The sequence below is a fragment of the Chiloscyllium plagiosum genome, unplaced genomic scaffold (genome assembly GCF_037043375.1).
Source record: "Chiloscyllium plagiosum isolate Xiang-an unplaced genomic scaffold, Cpla_swu_hap1 HiC_scaffold_35, whole genome shotgun sequence".
NCBI classification, from domain to species: domain Eukaryota; kingdom Metazoa; phylum Chordata; class Chondrichthyes; order Orectolobiformes; family Hemiscylliidae; genus Chiloscyllium; species Chiloscyllium plagiosum.
The window spans coordinates 24,086,007-24,101,295 of record NW_028270173.1 but is presented as its reverse complement, the minus strand read 5'-3'; the positions used below and the strand labels follow the sequence as shown (position 1 = coordinate 24,101,295).

General features: G+C 42.8%; 1 protein-coding gene and 1 long non-coding RNA gene across 17 annotated transcripts in view; one reads left to right on the top strand and one right to left on the bottom strand.

The window, feature by feature from the left end:
• The window catches only part of LOC122541389 (ras/Rap GTPase-activating protein SynGAP-like), a 1,066,559-nt gene that overhangs the window by 81,432 nt on the left and 969,838 nt on the right, over nucleotides 1-15,289 (bottom strand). For 13 of the 16 annotated variants that reach the window (XM_087979364.1, XM_087979362.1, XM_087979367.1 and 10 more), the window contains one exon: nucleotides 11,310-11,351. The exons of the other annotated variants lie outside the window; for them this stretch is intronic. In XM_087979364.1, coding sequence (XP_087835490.1) covers nucleotides 11,310-11,351 — 42 coding nt within the window. The remainder of the gene's footprint in view (nucleotides 1-11,309; nucleotides 11,352-15,289) is intronic. 16 annotated transcript variants of the gene reach the window in all.
• On the top strand, nucleotides 9,328-14,224 carry LOC148140467 (uncharacterized). The gene is made up of 3 exons (XR_015753057.1): nucleotides 9,328-11,399; nucleotides 11,499-11,545; nucleotides 13,361-14,224. It is a non-coding gene; the product is annotated as an uncharacterized LOC148140467 (long non-coding RNA).

Sequence of the window (15,289 nt, the reverse complement as noted above, 5' to 3'; positions counted from 1 at the left end):
AGCCTTGCAGCTTATCTATATCCCGCTGTAACCTGACATATCCTTCCTCACTGTCAACAACTCTGACTTTCGTATCATCCGCAAACTTGCTCACCCAATCTTCTAGCCCCTCTTCCAGGTCATGTATAAAAATGACAAACAGCAATGGTCCCAAAACAGATCCTTGCGGAACACCGCTAGTAACTGCACTCCAAGATGAACCTTTAGAACATAGAACAATACAGCACAGAACAGGCCCTTCGGCCCACGATGTTGTGCCGAACTTCTAACCTAGATTAAGTACCCATCCATGTACCTATCCAAATGCCGCTTAAAGGTCGCCAATGATTCCGACTCCACCACTCCCACGGGCAGCGCATTCCATGCCCCCACCACTCTCTGGGTAAAGAACCCACCCCTGACATCTCCCCTATACCTTCCACCCTTCACCTTAAATTTATGTCCCCTTGTAACACTCTGTTGTACCTGGGGAAAAAGTTTCTGACTGTCTACTCTATCTATTCCTCTGATCATCTTATAAACCTCTATCAAGTCACCCCTCATCCTTCGCCGTTCCAACGAGAAAAGGCCGAGAACTCTCAACCTATCCTCGTACGACTTCCTCTCCATTCCAGGCAACATCCTGGTAAATCTTCTCTGCACCCTCTCCAAAGCTTCCACATCTTTCCTATAGTGAGGCGACCAGAACTGCACACAGTACTCCATCTGTGGCCTAACCAAAGTCCTGTACAGCTGCAACATCACTTCACGACTCTTGAATTCAATCCCTCTGCTAATGAACGATAATACTCCATAGGCCTTCTTATAAACTCTATCCACCTGAGTGGCAACCTTCAAAGATCTATGTACATAGACCCCAAGATCCCTCTGTTCCTCCACCTGACTAAGAACCCTACCATTAACCCTGTATTCCGCATTCTTATTTGTTCTTCCAAAATGGACAACCTCACACTTGGCAGGGTTGAACTCCATCTGCCACTCCTCAGCCCAGCTCTGCATCATGTCTAAGTCCCTCTGCAGCCGACAACAGCCCTCCTCACTGTCCACAACTCCACCTATCTTCGTATCATCTGCAAATTTACTGACCCACCCTTCGACTCCCTCATCTAAGTCATTAATAAAAATTACAAACAGCAGAGGACCATCAACTACTACCCTCTGTCTTCTTCCAGCCAGCCAATTCCTAATCCAAACCTCCAACTCACACTCAATGCCATACCTCCGTATTTTTTGCATGGAGAACTTTATCAAACGCCTTACTAAAATCCATATACACCACATCTACCGCTTTACCCTCGTCCACCTCCTTAGTCACCTTCTCAAAGAATTCAATAAGGGGTTTGTGAGGCACGACCTGCCCTTCACAAAACCATGCTGACGATCCTTGATCACATTATTCCTATCCAGATGTTCATAAATCCTATCCCTTACAATTCTCTCTAAGACTTTGCCCACAACAGAAGTGAGACTCACCGGCCTATAGTTACTAGGGTTATCCCTACTCCCCTTCTTGAACAAGGGAACCACATTTGCTATCCTCCAGTCTTCTGGCACTATTCCTGTAGACAACGAGGACATAAAAATCAAGGCCAATGGCTCTGCAATCTCCTCCCTTGCTTCCCAGAGAATCCTAGGATGAATGCCATTAGGCCCAGGGGACTTATCTACTTTCACCCTTTCCAGAATTTCCAACACCTTAAGAGCGGAAATTGGACTGTTAGGACAGTAGTGGACGTTATACATTAACGATCTGGACAGAAGAACTAATGGAATTGTTGCTAAGTTTTCAGATGACACAAAGAGAGGTGGAGGAACAGATAGTGTTGAGGAAGCAGGGAAACTGCAGAACGGCCTGGACAGACTAGGAGAGTTAACAAAGAAATGGTAGATGGAATACAGTGTGGGAAATTTGAGGTTATACACTTTGGTAGGAAGAATAGAGACACTGACTATTTTCTAAACAGGAAAGCCTTCGAAAATCTGATGGACAAAGGGACTCAGGAGTCATAGTTCAGGATTTTCATGGGGTTGATATGCAGGTTCAGATGGCAGTTAGTAAGGCAAATGCAATGTGAACATTCACTTTGAGAGGGCTAGAATACAAGAGCAGAGATGTACTGCCGAGGCTATATAAGGCTCTGGTTAGACTACATTTGGAATCCTCTATGCAAGGAAGGATGTCCCAGCCTTGAAGGGAGTCCAAAAAAGGTTTACAAATCCAGGTATGATCCTGGATTTGAAGGGATTGTCATATAAGGTGCATTTGAGGACTCTGAATCTGAACTTGATCGAGTTTAGAAGGTTGAGGGAGATCTGATTGAAACTTACAGAACACCGAGAGGCCTGGTTAGAGTGGATGTGGAAGAAACATTTCCACTAGTAGGACAGAGTAGGACCTGAGGGCAAAGCCTCAGACTGAAGGGACGACCCTTGAGAACTGAGTTGAGGAGGAATTTCTTCAGCCAGAAGCTGGTGAATCTGCAGAATGCATTGCCACAGAGGTCTGTGGAGGCCAAATGATTGAGTGTCTTTGACACATAACTAGGGTCTTGATTAGGAGCAGGATCAATGGTTACAGGGAGAAGCTAGGAAAATGGGGTTGAGAAACATATCAGCCATGATCGAATAGCAGAGCAGACTTGATGGCCCAAATAGCCTAATTCTGCTCCTCTCTCTATGGTTGATGGATAAGCCCATGAACCTGAAGGGATATATCCAAGGATATTAAAGGACATAGCTGCAGAGATAATGGATAAACTGGTAGTAATCTTTCAGGATTCCTGAAATACTAGTGAACTTGCAAAGAATTGGAAAACTGCCAGTGTGATACCTTTATTCAAAAAATCAGACTCCTATAGGTCAGTTTGCTTACTGGAAAAATGTTGGGAGTCTATTATAAAGGATGAAATGGCAGAACATTTATGGATACAGTACATGATCAAACAGAGTCAGCACAGCTTTATGAAGGGGATTCATGTCTGAAAAATTCACTAGATTTCTTTGAGGTGGTAACAAGCAGGATTGATAAAGGGGAAACAGTCACAATAAATTTGGATTTTCTGAAGATATTTGACAAGTTCCCACACATTATGTTGTTGAATAAGATAACAGCCCATGGTACTGGTATATTAGCATGGGGAAGCAATGGCCTAGTGGTATGATTGCTCGACTGTTAATCCAAAGACTCTGGTAACTGTCTGGGACCTGGGTGTAAAATCTGGGAGTAAGAGTCTAATGATGACTATGAATCCATTGTCTATCGTCGGAAAAACTCATCTGGTTCACTAATGTCCTTTAGGGAAAGAAGCTGCTTTCCTTACCCTGACTCCAGACCCACAGCAATGAGGTTGGCTCTTAACTGCCTCCTGGACAATTAGGGGTGGGAAATAAATGCTGACTTGGCTAGTGAATCTTGCCTCATCCCATGAATGAATTTAAAAAAAGGATTGCCAAACTAATAGGGATCAGAGGGTGAGGATAAGCGGAGCATTTTCAGGATGGTAATCTATAACTGCTGAAGTGCCACAGCACTCAGTGCTGGGGCCACAATTATTGACAATATATATTAATGACTTGGATGAGGAAAGTGAATGTACTGTAGCCAGGTTTGCAGATTAGATTCCCTACAGTGTGGAAACAGGCCCTTCAGCCCAACCAGTCCTCACCAACCCTCCGAAGAGTAACCCACCCATACCCATTTCCCTCTGACTAATGCACCTAACACTATGGGCAATTTAGCATGGCCAATTCACCTTAGCGGGAAGAATGTGCAAACTCCACACAGACAGATGCCCGAGGCTGGAATCGAACCTGGGACCCTGGTGCTGTGAAACAGCAGTGCTAACCACTGAGCCACCGTGCTGCCCCCATGATACAAGAATAGGTGGGAAGGCAAGTGGTGAGGATGACATAAAGAGTCTGCTGATGATTATTGTGACAAAGCTGCTCCTTTAACAAGGTTATGCTGTCTTTGGCTTTTTTTCAGACAGGTGGTAAAAGACCTTGACTCTGAAAAATCTGGGGTTTAAGGGTTTTAGGGTCAATTTGATAATATCGAAAAGATACTGCCTTCGGCAGAAGACTTTCAAGTTTTAAAAAACACTTGTACAATGAAAGGGGAGTGGCCAGTCTCCCAGCTCAGCTTCTCTCTGGTTTGGTTTGCGTTGGGTTTTAGCAGTAGTGTGGATAAAGCTGCTGGACCCAAAGAAGCAAATCCAGGCTGATACTCTTTCTCTGACTTTTATCCTGTAAGAATCTGTGTTTGATTTTACCTTTTGTGCCAAGGGGTGTTTATGGGGATTGTTGCAAGTACTTGTGGGCGGCACGGTGGCACAGTGGTTAGCACTGCTGCCTCACAGCGCCAGAGACCAAGGTTCAATTCCCGCTTTAGGCGACTGACTGTGTGGAGTTTGCACATTCTCCCTGTGTCTGCGTGGGTTTCCTCCGGGGTCATGTCACTATCGACCTGACTAGCAATCAAAGTAGAGAACTATGTTAATCATTATTTCAAGGTGATTTTGGTAGCTCATTATCTGAGAACATTGTTCTTCTGACAGAAGATTGTATCTCTCTGACTTTGTAAAGGAGCTCCCTCTTGATGGAAGATCATCGATCCAACACACTCGCGGGAAGCCCACAGAATTAGATAGAACAATGTCCAATATTAATCTCAACTGATTTCAATGAAGTGTTAAGTTGGTCTTGACCTGCTGAGTGTTTCTGGAGTTTTTGGTCCCTAACGATGTTTTCATTTACAGTCATTTCAGCTACTTTAATGTTGTAAAGACTGCATCTTTTGCTTTACTTCATTTTTGATTGTGGACTGAGTTGTAAAAAGGACAGTTTTACAACAAAGGATTGAAGAAGGAATGACTCTAGTTTTTTTAAAAGAAAAACAAGTTACTGAGCACATTTTAAGTTGTGTTTACACTGCTGCTTTTTATGAGCAGTTGAAAGGTTGGGGGTGGGTAGGCTGTTTATAATTGGGCTAGCACCAGGGGATGAGTACAAAGTGACATTTGGCTGGCAACAGGTTGCTGTTTGGTTTGTGGAGTTGTGACCAGTCGTGGAAGCTAAAGGCCATCAGCCTGACAACAACTATCTAATTGGCTCCGAGGTAATTGAACAACTTGTAGGTACGAACAATACTGGCAGAAGCTTTCAGACTGTTGCAAGAGCAGATGAGATGAGTTCCTCTCCAGTAAATTACCCAAAGAACGTCATTTGCTGTAAGCTGTGGCATTTAAGCAGTAGCTAAGAGACTTTGTAGTTAGTGTATCAATAATTGGTATTTCCTGTGAAGAACTGAAAAGTACCTGGAGAAGATAAATAGAAAATCATGGCAAGCAAAAGGATCATCTCAGTGAAACCTGTGGATTGGGGCCAGTGAACTGCTTCCCCAGTTTATTTCCATCTACCCATGAGACCACTGTTTTTTGTCTGTCTGCGTATGTGTGTGTGTATACCATGTTTTAGGAGGGATTGGTGTGACAATACTGTCACTTTAAAAGGTTATTTTCTCCTGTTTTTCTTTAAAAGAGGTCGTAAGGCAGAGGTGTAGGTCTGTATACTAATTATCACTTGAGTAAACAGCTTGGGAGGCCTTGTTTGACACCCTGAATGAGTGTGGCCAGCTCTCAGAGATCCAGAATTCTGGGTTTTGGCTTTTTTTCAGTGACATCAGAAGCTACTGGGGTCTCAATAGTTTTGGAATCTTCAGTGAATGTCTCCTGGTTGCTATTACCTCTGAATTTTCTCGATGTTTTTTTCCCTTCTGGATTAGGGAACTGCATGTGAGAATCTGTGTTTGAATTTTCCTTTTTTTGCTAAGGGGTGTGTTTATGAGATGTTATGATATTAGAACAATTAGTAATAGTTACTGCATCTATTATTCTGTCAAATTTTCCAATACAGTTAGGTTATTCTAAATCCCTCTTTCTTTGGTTGCAATTTAACTGCAGAGTTTAAATAAATTGTATTTTGCTTAACATCGAGTAGTTTGACCAGTCGCATTGCATCGGGAGCAGGGACTTTATGCTTGCCTTTAAAATAAGAAAAGGTTACGGTCTAGGATATCTTCTCAAAATATTTTGAGATGGTCTGGTCCATAAGATTGCTTAGTAATTTAACTAATGAGTTACATGCTGACTATTCAGAGTTGTTTATATGTGCTTAGAATCTATCAGTAGTGAAACCTGTACATATTTTCTGGGTCCATCTGACAGGTAAATTGGGGTCTTTGTGTACTTTGACAATTTTTAAAACAATATTTTAGTGATGTCTCTGAGAGTAGCAAGGCCTTGATTTCCAGAATGCTACCCCAGTGAGATGTGATAGGGTAAATAACCACACTCTGAATTGATCTGTGGTTTTTTTTGGAAGATCGGTTCATCAATGGCTGAGAGCCTTAAAGTTGCCTCTTTAGTGATGAATGGGTGATTTTGGTGAATGGAAAGGGGTTTGGAACCACTTCCTTGGAAAGTTGGTAAGACAAGTTACAATAGTAACATATGAAGAGCTTTTTCACCATTTACAAGGTTAGCCTCAGGAGTAGGAGCATGGTGGAATACTGAACACTCACCTGGATGGATTGCAGCCACAGCAACAGGCAAGTCAGGCAGTGCCGAACATTTCAAGTGTTTGGCAGTCGCACTGCCCTGTTCATTCTCCACCGTTGGGATATTGTGGCCTCAGTGTACAGGGTCTTGACTCTGGGTCGCTTCAGCATCCCCCTCACACTACTCTCCCAGCTATTTCCATCACTGACAACATCAACATTTTGCTTAGTACTTTAACACCTGCAGGCTCCTTATCCTCACTGCCATCCCCTCATTTCCTGATGGATCAATGTCGTTGACTTCCCTACGAGCACCATCACCACAAGCACTGCCAGGGTTAAAGACCCACAAACACCAGTACTGTTTCAGGTGGGGAGGGGTGATGGAGAATAAATCCACCTTTGTAACATCAAATAAATACTAACAGAAAAATGAATACTGTCTGTGACCAACACTTTTGAGATCCATTGATTTCCGCTGGGCTTACAAATCTTAATCTAGGAAACTGGCTCCAGCATCCCTGGAGTTATATATCGAGGTTAAAAGAATTCCTATGTGTTGTGATTCAGTATCATGTTTATGTGGCCATTCTTTGTGCCGGAGCATTATTCTCAGTTGATCACAGGAAGGGACACCACAGATATGATCTATTTCTATGTTCACCTGATGTAATTCCAGGAATCTCTATTCCTCATATGGTCCAGCAGTACTGATGCTACACTGCCCTAATAAAAATAAATCAGCTAACTCAATGTAGACTTTAGAACTGAAAATGATGCATTACTGTATGTATGACACAATCTCAGGAAGGCTGTCTCCAAATCTGCTTTGATTAGGGCTGTTAGATAGAATAGGGCTTTGTGCACTGTCTGAATGGGTCCTGGATAATAAAATATGGCTTGAATGAATAGATTGAGAGTTCAGTTACCACACAGTCTGCAAGGTAATGCTTCACATCTCTGGTTTATGATTATGCACATGAGTCTATCCTATTTTTGGAGCTCTACCCTATTTCGTCACTTCTCACCATCTCTTTCAATTTCATCCAAACAATAACACAATTCATTGATCCTCCGGTTCAATCTCCTTTCCACATGAATTATTCTACAGCACCATTACCTGTTGAGCAAAGACAGTGACCTGTCTTCCTTTTCTGATGCTACCTTTTACATTTTCATATTGAGCTCTTTGATTTTCCACTATTTGGCAGAGAACTAAAACTTAGAGAACGTCCACGTCAAGCACCTTGAGGCATTTCTGAAAAAAGGAATCAACTGTTTTGTGAGGAAGACGTGGCAGAGATATCACAACGGGAACTCATAATGACTCATTGTTTTTAATAGTATCGGTTGAGAGAGGAGTCTTGAGCAGGAAGATGGAAGAATTCTCAGATCTACTTCAGACAGTCTCATGGGATCATTACCATCCAGATAGCCACCAGACAGAGTCTGAGTCCCAGACAATGGGTACTCCTTCAACATTGCATCATGTCCAAGGGAAAATCTCACAGACAATTAGTACTTTTTGCATTGTATTGTAAAGGGAAGCATCTTTTACATGGTATCAGGTCAAGCATGGATAAGGAAACTTCCTATTGATTACCATCTTTAACCCTCCTCCTGATGAATCAGTTCTTCTCCACGATGAAAACTACTTGGAAAAAGCAATGAAGGTGATCTTGGAACAGAATATTGGGGGGGGGGGGGGGAACTTCAGTGTCCATCACCAAGAGTGGCTTAGTAGCACTACAACTGAACTAGTCAAGTCCTGAAAGCAAATCTGGCCTGGAGCAGGTGCCAAGGGAACCAGCAAGAGAGTAGTTCTTTCCTCACAAGTCTACCTGTCGCAGATGCATCTGTCCATGACTGCATTGGGAAGAGTCAGCATTGCACATTCATAGAAAAGACACGTGACAGCAAGAAATGGGCTGAAGGCACTAGATACCATAAAAGCTATGGGGCCCTGACAGTGACCTGGCAGCAGTAGTAAGAATTGTTCTCCAACTATCCTTACCCAAGCTGTTTCAGTGCAGTTAGAGCACTGACTACCATCCAACAACATTAGAGATTAGCCAGGTAGGTATTGGCTATGGAAAATATGACAAATTCGACCCGACCCGTTACTAGCTCATCAGATTACTCTTGATCATCAGATGGAAGGTGATCATCAGAGTGTCATCAGAGAACGCTTACACATTGATCACTTAACCTGATCACTGATGCTCAGTTTGGGTTCTGCCAGGACCCATCTAGCTCCTCACCTCAACTGAGCCTTGTTCCAAATACAATCAAACAAACTGAACTTCAGACATGATAAGCGAGTGACTGCCTTTGACATCAAGGCAGCATTTGACTGAATGTGGCATTAAGGAGCCTGAACAAAATTGGAATCATTGGGAATTAGGGAGAAAAAAACTCTGCACTGGCTGGAGCCATTCCTAATACATAGGAAATGGTTGTGGTTGGAGTCCAGACATCTCAACCTGAGGACAATTCTGCAGGAGTTCCTCAGAGTGGTATCCTAGGCCCAACTACATTCAGCTGCTTCATTGACCTTCATCACAAAGTCAGAATGTTTGTTGGTGATTGCTGTGTTCCTCACCATTCACACCTTCTAAGATACTGAAGCAATCCATGTCCATATGCAGCAAGGCCTGGACAACATTCAGGCTTGGGTTGAAAAATTGGCAACCACCTCAACTTAACATTCAGCGGCATTACCAGTGGGTGGCACGGTGGCACAGTGGTTAGCACTGCTGCCTCACAGCGCCAGAGACCCGGGTTCAATTCCCGACTCAGGCAACTGACTGTGTGGAGTTTGCACGTTCTCCCCGTATCTGCGTGGGTTTCCTCCGGGTGCTCCGGTTTCCTCCCACAGTCCAAAGATGTGCACGTTAGGTGAATTGGCCATGCTAAATTGCCCGTAGTGTTAGGTAAAGGGGTAAATGTACAGGAATGGGTGGGTTACGCTTCGCCGGGTCAGTGTGGACTTGTTGGGCCGAAGGGCCTGTTTCCACACTGTAAGTAATCTAATCTGTAAGTAATCTAATCTTAAATCCTCTACTATCAACATCTTTGGGGTTATCATTGACCAGAAACTGAATTGGACCAGCAATATAAATACTGTGACTACAAGAGCAGGCCACAGGATGGAAATTGTGCAATGAGTAACTCAACTCCTGACTCCCCAAAGTCTCTTTACCATCTACAAGGCACAAGTTAGGAGGCACTTTGTTCACTTGTGCGGTTGACAGTTGCCTCAATAACTTTCAAGAAACTCAACATCTTCTAAGGTAAAGCATTTTAACCACTATCTGAAGCATTCACCGCCTCCACCATCAACAGTGGCAGCAGTGTACACCAAATGCAAATGCATTGCAGCACTTCCAAACCTATAGCCTCTATTGTGTAGGAGGACAAGGATGGTAGACACATGGGAACACCACCACCTGCAACCTCCCCTCAAAGTCACAGGCCATCCTGACTTGGATCTATATTGCCATTCCTTCACTGTCACTGGGTTAAACTCTTGGAATCCCTTCCTAATGTCGTTATGAGTCCACCTACACTTGAAGGATTGAGGTGGTTCAAGCAGGCAGCTCACCACCACCTTCTTAAGGGCTAACAAGGGGCGAGCGACAAATGCTTTCCTCGCCAGAGATGTCAACATCCATGAAAAAAACAAAACTGCAACACTTCACTAAAATTACAGTTCAGATTAAATTTTTAATTGAACCCATGATTTTCTGTCTTAGAATTGAAAATGCCATCACAAGAACTCCAAAAATAGGAGCAAGAGTGAACTATTTGGCCCATTAAGCCAGTTCCATCATTCAATACAATCATTGGCGGTCACCTTCACTTCCTTGCCCAGTCCCAAATCTCTCCATTTCCTGGGACAACAGATCATCATGTGCCTTTAACTCCTCAACTAATAGCATTGCACAAAAACCCTCATCAAATTTTGCCAACTGTAAATTGATCATCTTGCAGTCTTTAACTTGTGTAATGGAATCAATTTCCTCTCAAGATACAATTCTGACATTCAAAGTTCTTTTTATTACTTACCTCAATAATGATTCCTTTTTTTAAATCAGAGTGACTTAAACGGCTCACCATATTCCACATGGTACCTAACCTGATACAGCTACGATACAAACAATTTAACCAGTTTCACAGGCAGCCTAAGGTCTGGGTTGACACTGTCATAGATCTACCTTTCAGTAATGTTCCTATTTAGCATGCCTTACCACTAAGCCATTTACTGCAAGGTCCACCTTTTATTCCACAGTCCATTTAGTCCAATTGGTCGATGCTGATGTTTACACTGTACATGAGCTTCCTTGCCTTCCCAATTCATTGTAACCTCCCAGTGAACCTCTCTACTCCTCTCTCCACCATGTATGAATTTGCTTCCCCAGGAGGCCCTGATATTATTTACCTTGGCTGTGACACATGGTAGCAACGTCTGTAACAGTCATAAAGGATTACCAAATGTTCGTTAGCACTTAGCTGTATCCACCACTTATTGGACTAATTACATCGATCTAAATCCTTTCAGACTGATCCACATTCCTGTTCCACAAACCTGGGGACTCTCACCAAATTATTACAGGGTTTGAAATAAACCCTTATATATTCCATTCATAACATTCCTTCCACCATTTAAAGCTCCAATTTATGCCAATCTGATCATTCCTGCTTTTAAAACAATTTAAAGACATACTTTACCTCCTATTCCACGATTTCTTACCTTAGCTATCAATCGCCGATGTGGAAGATTGTCAAAAGATCTCTGAAAATCCAAGTATACAACATGAGCTGTACTCCCCCTGCACATCAGGTCAGTGATATCTTCAACAGATTCCAGAATATTATTTTACATGACCTCCATTTCTTGAAGCCAAGCTTAAATTTTTTTTTTTCCCCTCTGATCATTCAGGTATTACACATTGAAAGAAACTGGGTTAAGCAAAAAAAAAACAACAGGTAACCAAAAGTATCCAGTGCATTTGTGTATAATGTGTGAGCCTTCATTGTGGAGATTTCTTTCAATGGAATGTATAGGCAGAAACTGTTTCCCCTAGCAGATGGGTCAGTAAACAGAGAACATAGATGCAAGCTTAAAAAAAAATCCATTGCATTTTCCCCACATTTCTGATCTCACCCCTTTCCCTAACTCTCTGAACCACAATAGGGTCCCCCCGTTTATAGAACCATCGAAAGGAATGAGCAGACGTAGATGATTTAGCCACTGAACCTGCTCCCCCATTCAACTTTAGCATCGTTGATCTTTTACCTCAACTATGTTCTTCTCATTTTCTCTCCTGGTTCCTTGATATTGTTAACATCTAGAACTCTATCCTGAACATACTCAATGACTGAGCGTCCACAGCCCTCTGGTGTCAAGATCCATCACCCTCTGTATGAAAACAATCTCTTACCCTGAGACTGCACCCTCTGGTTCTAGACAACTGCACTACACCCTACATGGACCTTTCTTCATCTATCCAGTAAACACTCGCAATCTCAACAGCCTCTATATTCAGTTGGCTTATCCTCCACTATCTCCAGCATGATGGCAGCACTGGACACAGTCACTCCTCACTTCTGCTTCCAGTATTCTGAAGTGACCCTTCCCTACCTCAACAGACCACTTCTCAATCACCCTTGACAACCACTTCCTTTCCCATGGCACCACAGGAGGTGCAGTTCCTGATGCTTTACATCCCCACTGTCCAAAGACAGAAATATTCCATCCAAGTGAACATCACAAGCATTCGCTTTTCAGTTTAGTGTATTGTCTTTGTGACAATATGCAATCACTTGACATGGCGGGGGTTGGGGAGGGAGCACAAATGGAGATGGGTCACTGCTTTGTTTTCAAGCTGTGGACGTAACCCTGAGCCATTGTTCACCTGTCATTTCAATTTTACACTCTGCTCTCTCATTCACCTCTCTGTCCTCAATCTGTTGTATACTCTTCTAATCAGTGAAACCTCAATCGCTTGAGTAGGCATTTTACATCCTTGTGAATCAACATTGAGTTTTACAATTTTAGACCTTAATTTGGCCTTGTCTCACTTCCTCGTCTTTGTGTGTTTCACCCTTTTTTCTCTTGCTTTTGCTCTCACACAACAGCTAGTCATCATTCTGCCATTCACACATTCTCAAAGTACAGTTTTACTTGCTTTTGATGCTTGTCCCACTGCCCTGACCTTTGGCCTTGCACCATTAACTCCTTTGTCATTTAACTTCTCCTGTCTTCTAGCCTATCTAAGGCCCCTCCTTTTGTTCCTTTTCTCTCATCGTCCTCCGTTTCACCTGCTGGAAACCAGTTACACCTGTCATTTTTCACAGTTCCAGTGGGAGGTTACTGACCTGATACATTGACTCTGTACTCGCCTGTCCACAGATGCTGCCAGACCTGCTGAGTATTTCCAGCAACTATGGATTGAAGAGAATTAGCAAGAAGACCATAGTGGAGATTAAGAAAACTGTTTCATATCCAACAGATTGTTGTGATCTGGAACGTACTGCCTGAAAAGGGCAGTGCAAGTATATTCAGTAGTAACTTTCAAAAGTTAGATGTAGGACCACAGAACGAGGGATAAACCATTTAGTCACTTAGGCTATTCTGTCAATTAACCCTAACACCACTCTGTTTTTGAAAGTGAAATGTTTACAGGGCTAGGCAGGAAGAACTGGGAATTAGGAGTAATTGTATAGTTTTCTTTGTTCAAAGAACTGAAAGGGAATGATGAGTTGAATGGACTCCTGTAGGATTTCATGTGTATTTTGTAGAATCCCTGTAGTGCAGAAGCAGGCCATTTGGTCCTTCAAGTTCACACCGACCTCCTGAAGACCATCCCACCTGAATTTGACTCCCTACCCTATCCCTGTAACCCTGCATTTCCAATGGCTAACCCATCTAGCCTGCACATCCCTGGACACTAGGGTCAATTAAGTATGGCCAATCCATTTAACCTGCACATCTTTGGACTGAGAGGGGAAACCAGAGCACCCAGAGGAAACCCATACAGACATGAGGAGAATGTGCAAACTCGTCACAGTCGGCTGAGGCTGGAATCGAACCTGGATCCCTGATGGTGTGAGGCAGCAGTGCTAACCACTGAGACACCGTGCCACCCTGAGCCACCATGTCACCATGTGTAGCACATTCTATATGTTCGGTGTCACTGTGTAGCATATTCTATATGTTCGGTGTCACTGACAATAGGTGATAAGTGTAAAAGACTTTGAATTGGCTTACTATAAGTGGTTTCTGATTCTTCTGTTTAATGGCCGGCAGTAGAAACTAAAATTGCCAGAAGTGTGTAAAGGATGGCTAACTCAACATTGTCATTTTAGGTCAACATTCAAAGTTAACTTTTCCATAATGTGCATACAACACGGCCACAATGCTGCTGTATTCTGTAATTTACTGTCAGGTGGAATTACTTGGAGATAAATGTGTAACTCAGCTGCAATTTGCTCCTGTGCACTTTTTTATAAACACAGTGCACCCTTGCTAAGTTTACAACTGCTTTATACTGGAGAATTGTCCTTGTGCAACTACTGTAAGATTTATACATCTGTGTAAACGATAATGGCATTGAATTCATGTTGTGAAACACAGTAATAGGAAAATAGTAAAAGTGATGTAATGAGAAATTTCGGGCGAATGCACTGATTATATTACACAAATGTAACATGCATACACAAATATAATTTGCAACAATAGTGTGCTGCAGTGGTGAACCACTCTAGAACATGCTCTACAACACAGTGTGTGTGTAACAAGCCTGAATATGCTGTATTCAATAGCACGATATACTACAAGTGTCTAACACTCCTGTATATACTATAATGCAGGGATCAATCCTGAATACATAACATTACAGAGTTACAGGGTGAGCACACTGTGTGGCAGGCAGTATGACACTTCTGAATGTACAATATAAGAATTTACCTTAGGGATCTAACAATTCTGCATTTGTTACTGTCTATTATAGAACTCCTGTAGTATGACACACATACACCACGCATATTACAGGGACACACCAGCCCTACCTATACTGTAGAACTCAGTTGGTTGCAGGAAGGTACACACCTTGAATATATCGTACAGCACACTAATTGTTGCCAAGGTATAGCATCATATAACAGTATATTATGTTATATATACAAATTATGTGTTACAGGCATATAACAGATTTGTCTATGTTATATAAGACTTTGTAATACCGACATTACACTTGTAACATTGCAGAATGGCACAGATTTTCCATTCCCATGCTAATTGCCACTCTAGCCTTTTTTTGTAATGGAAGAAGGGAGCTCGATGTCTCTCAGAGAAGATTCTGGTCAGACCTCCCTGACAAATGCAGAGGCGTGCTCCCATTCTGACAGTTCTACTGAGGCATTGACCCTCACAACCTCCTTTCCCACAGCCGTCAGCTGCCTTACCCTGGCTTTAAAGATACTGAAACTGCAGAGGGAGGGCCTATCCAGTCCACTCCGGGGCGGTGGGAGGGGGGTGGTGTTGGGGGATGGGATGGGAATAGTGACCGGGGAATGTCAGGTCAGGTCAGGGGATCTGGATCCGGTAGTGAGGGGTGAGGGAGAGGGGTGGATTACAGTGCCTGAGTGTTTCAGTTAAAAATAAAATCACACAACACCAGGCTATAGTCCAACAGGTTTATTTGGAAATACAAGTGCCAGTGTGTTGTG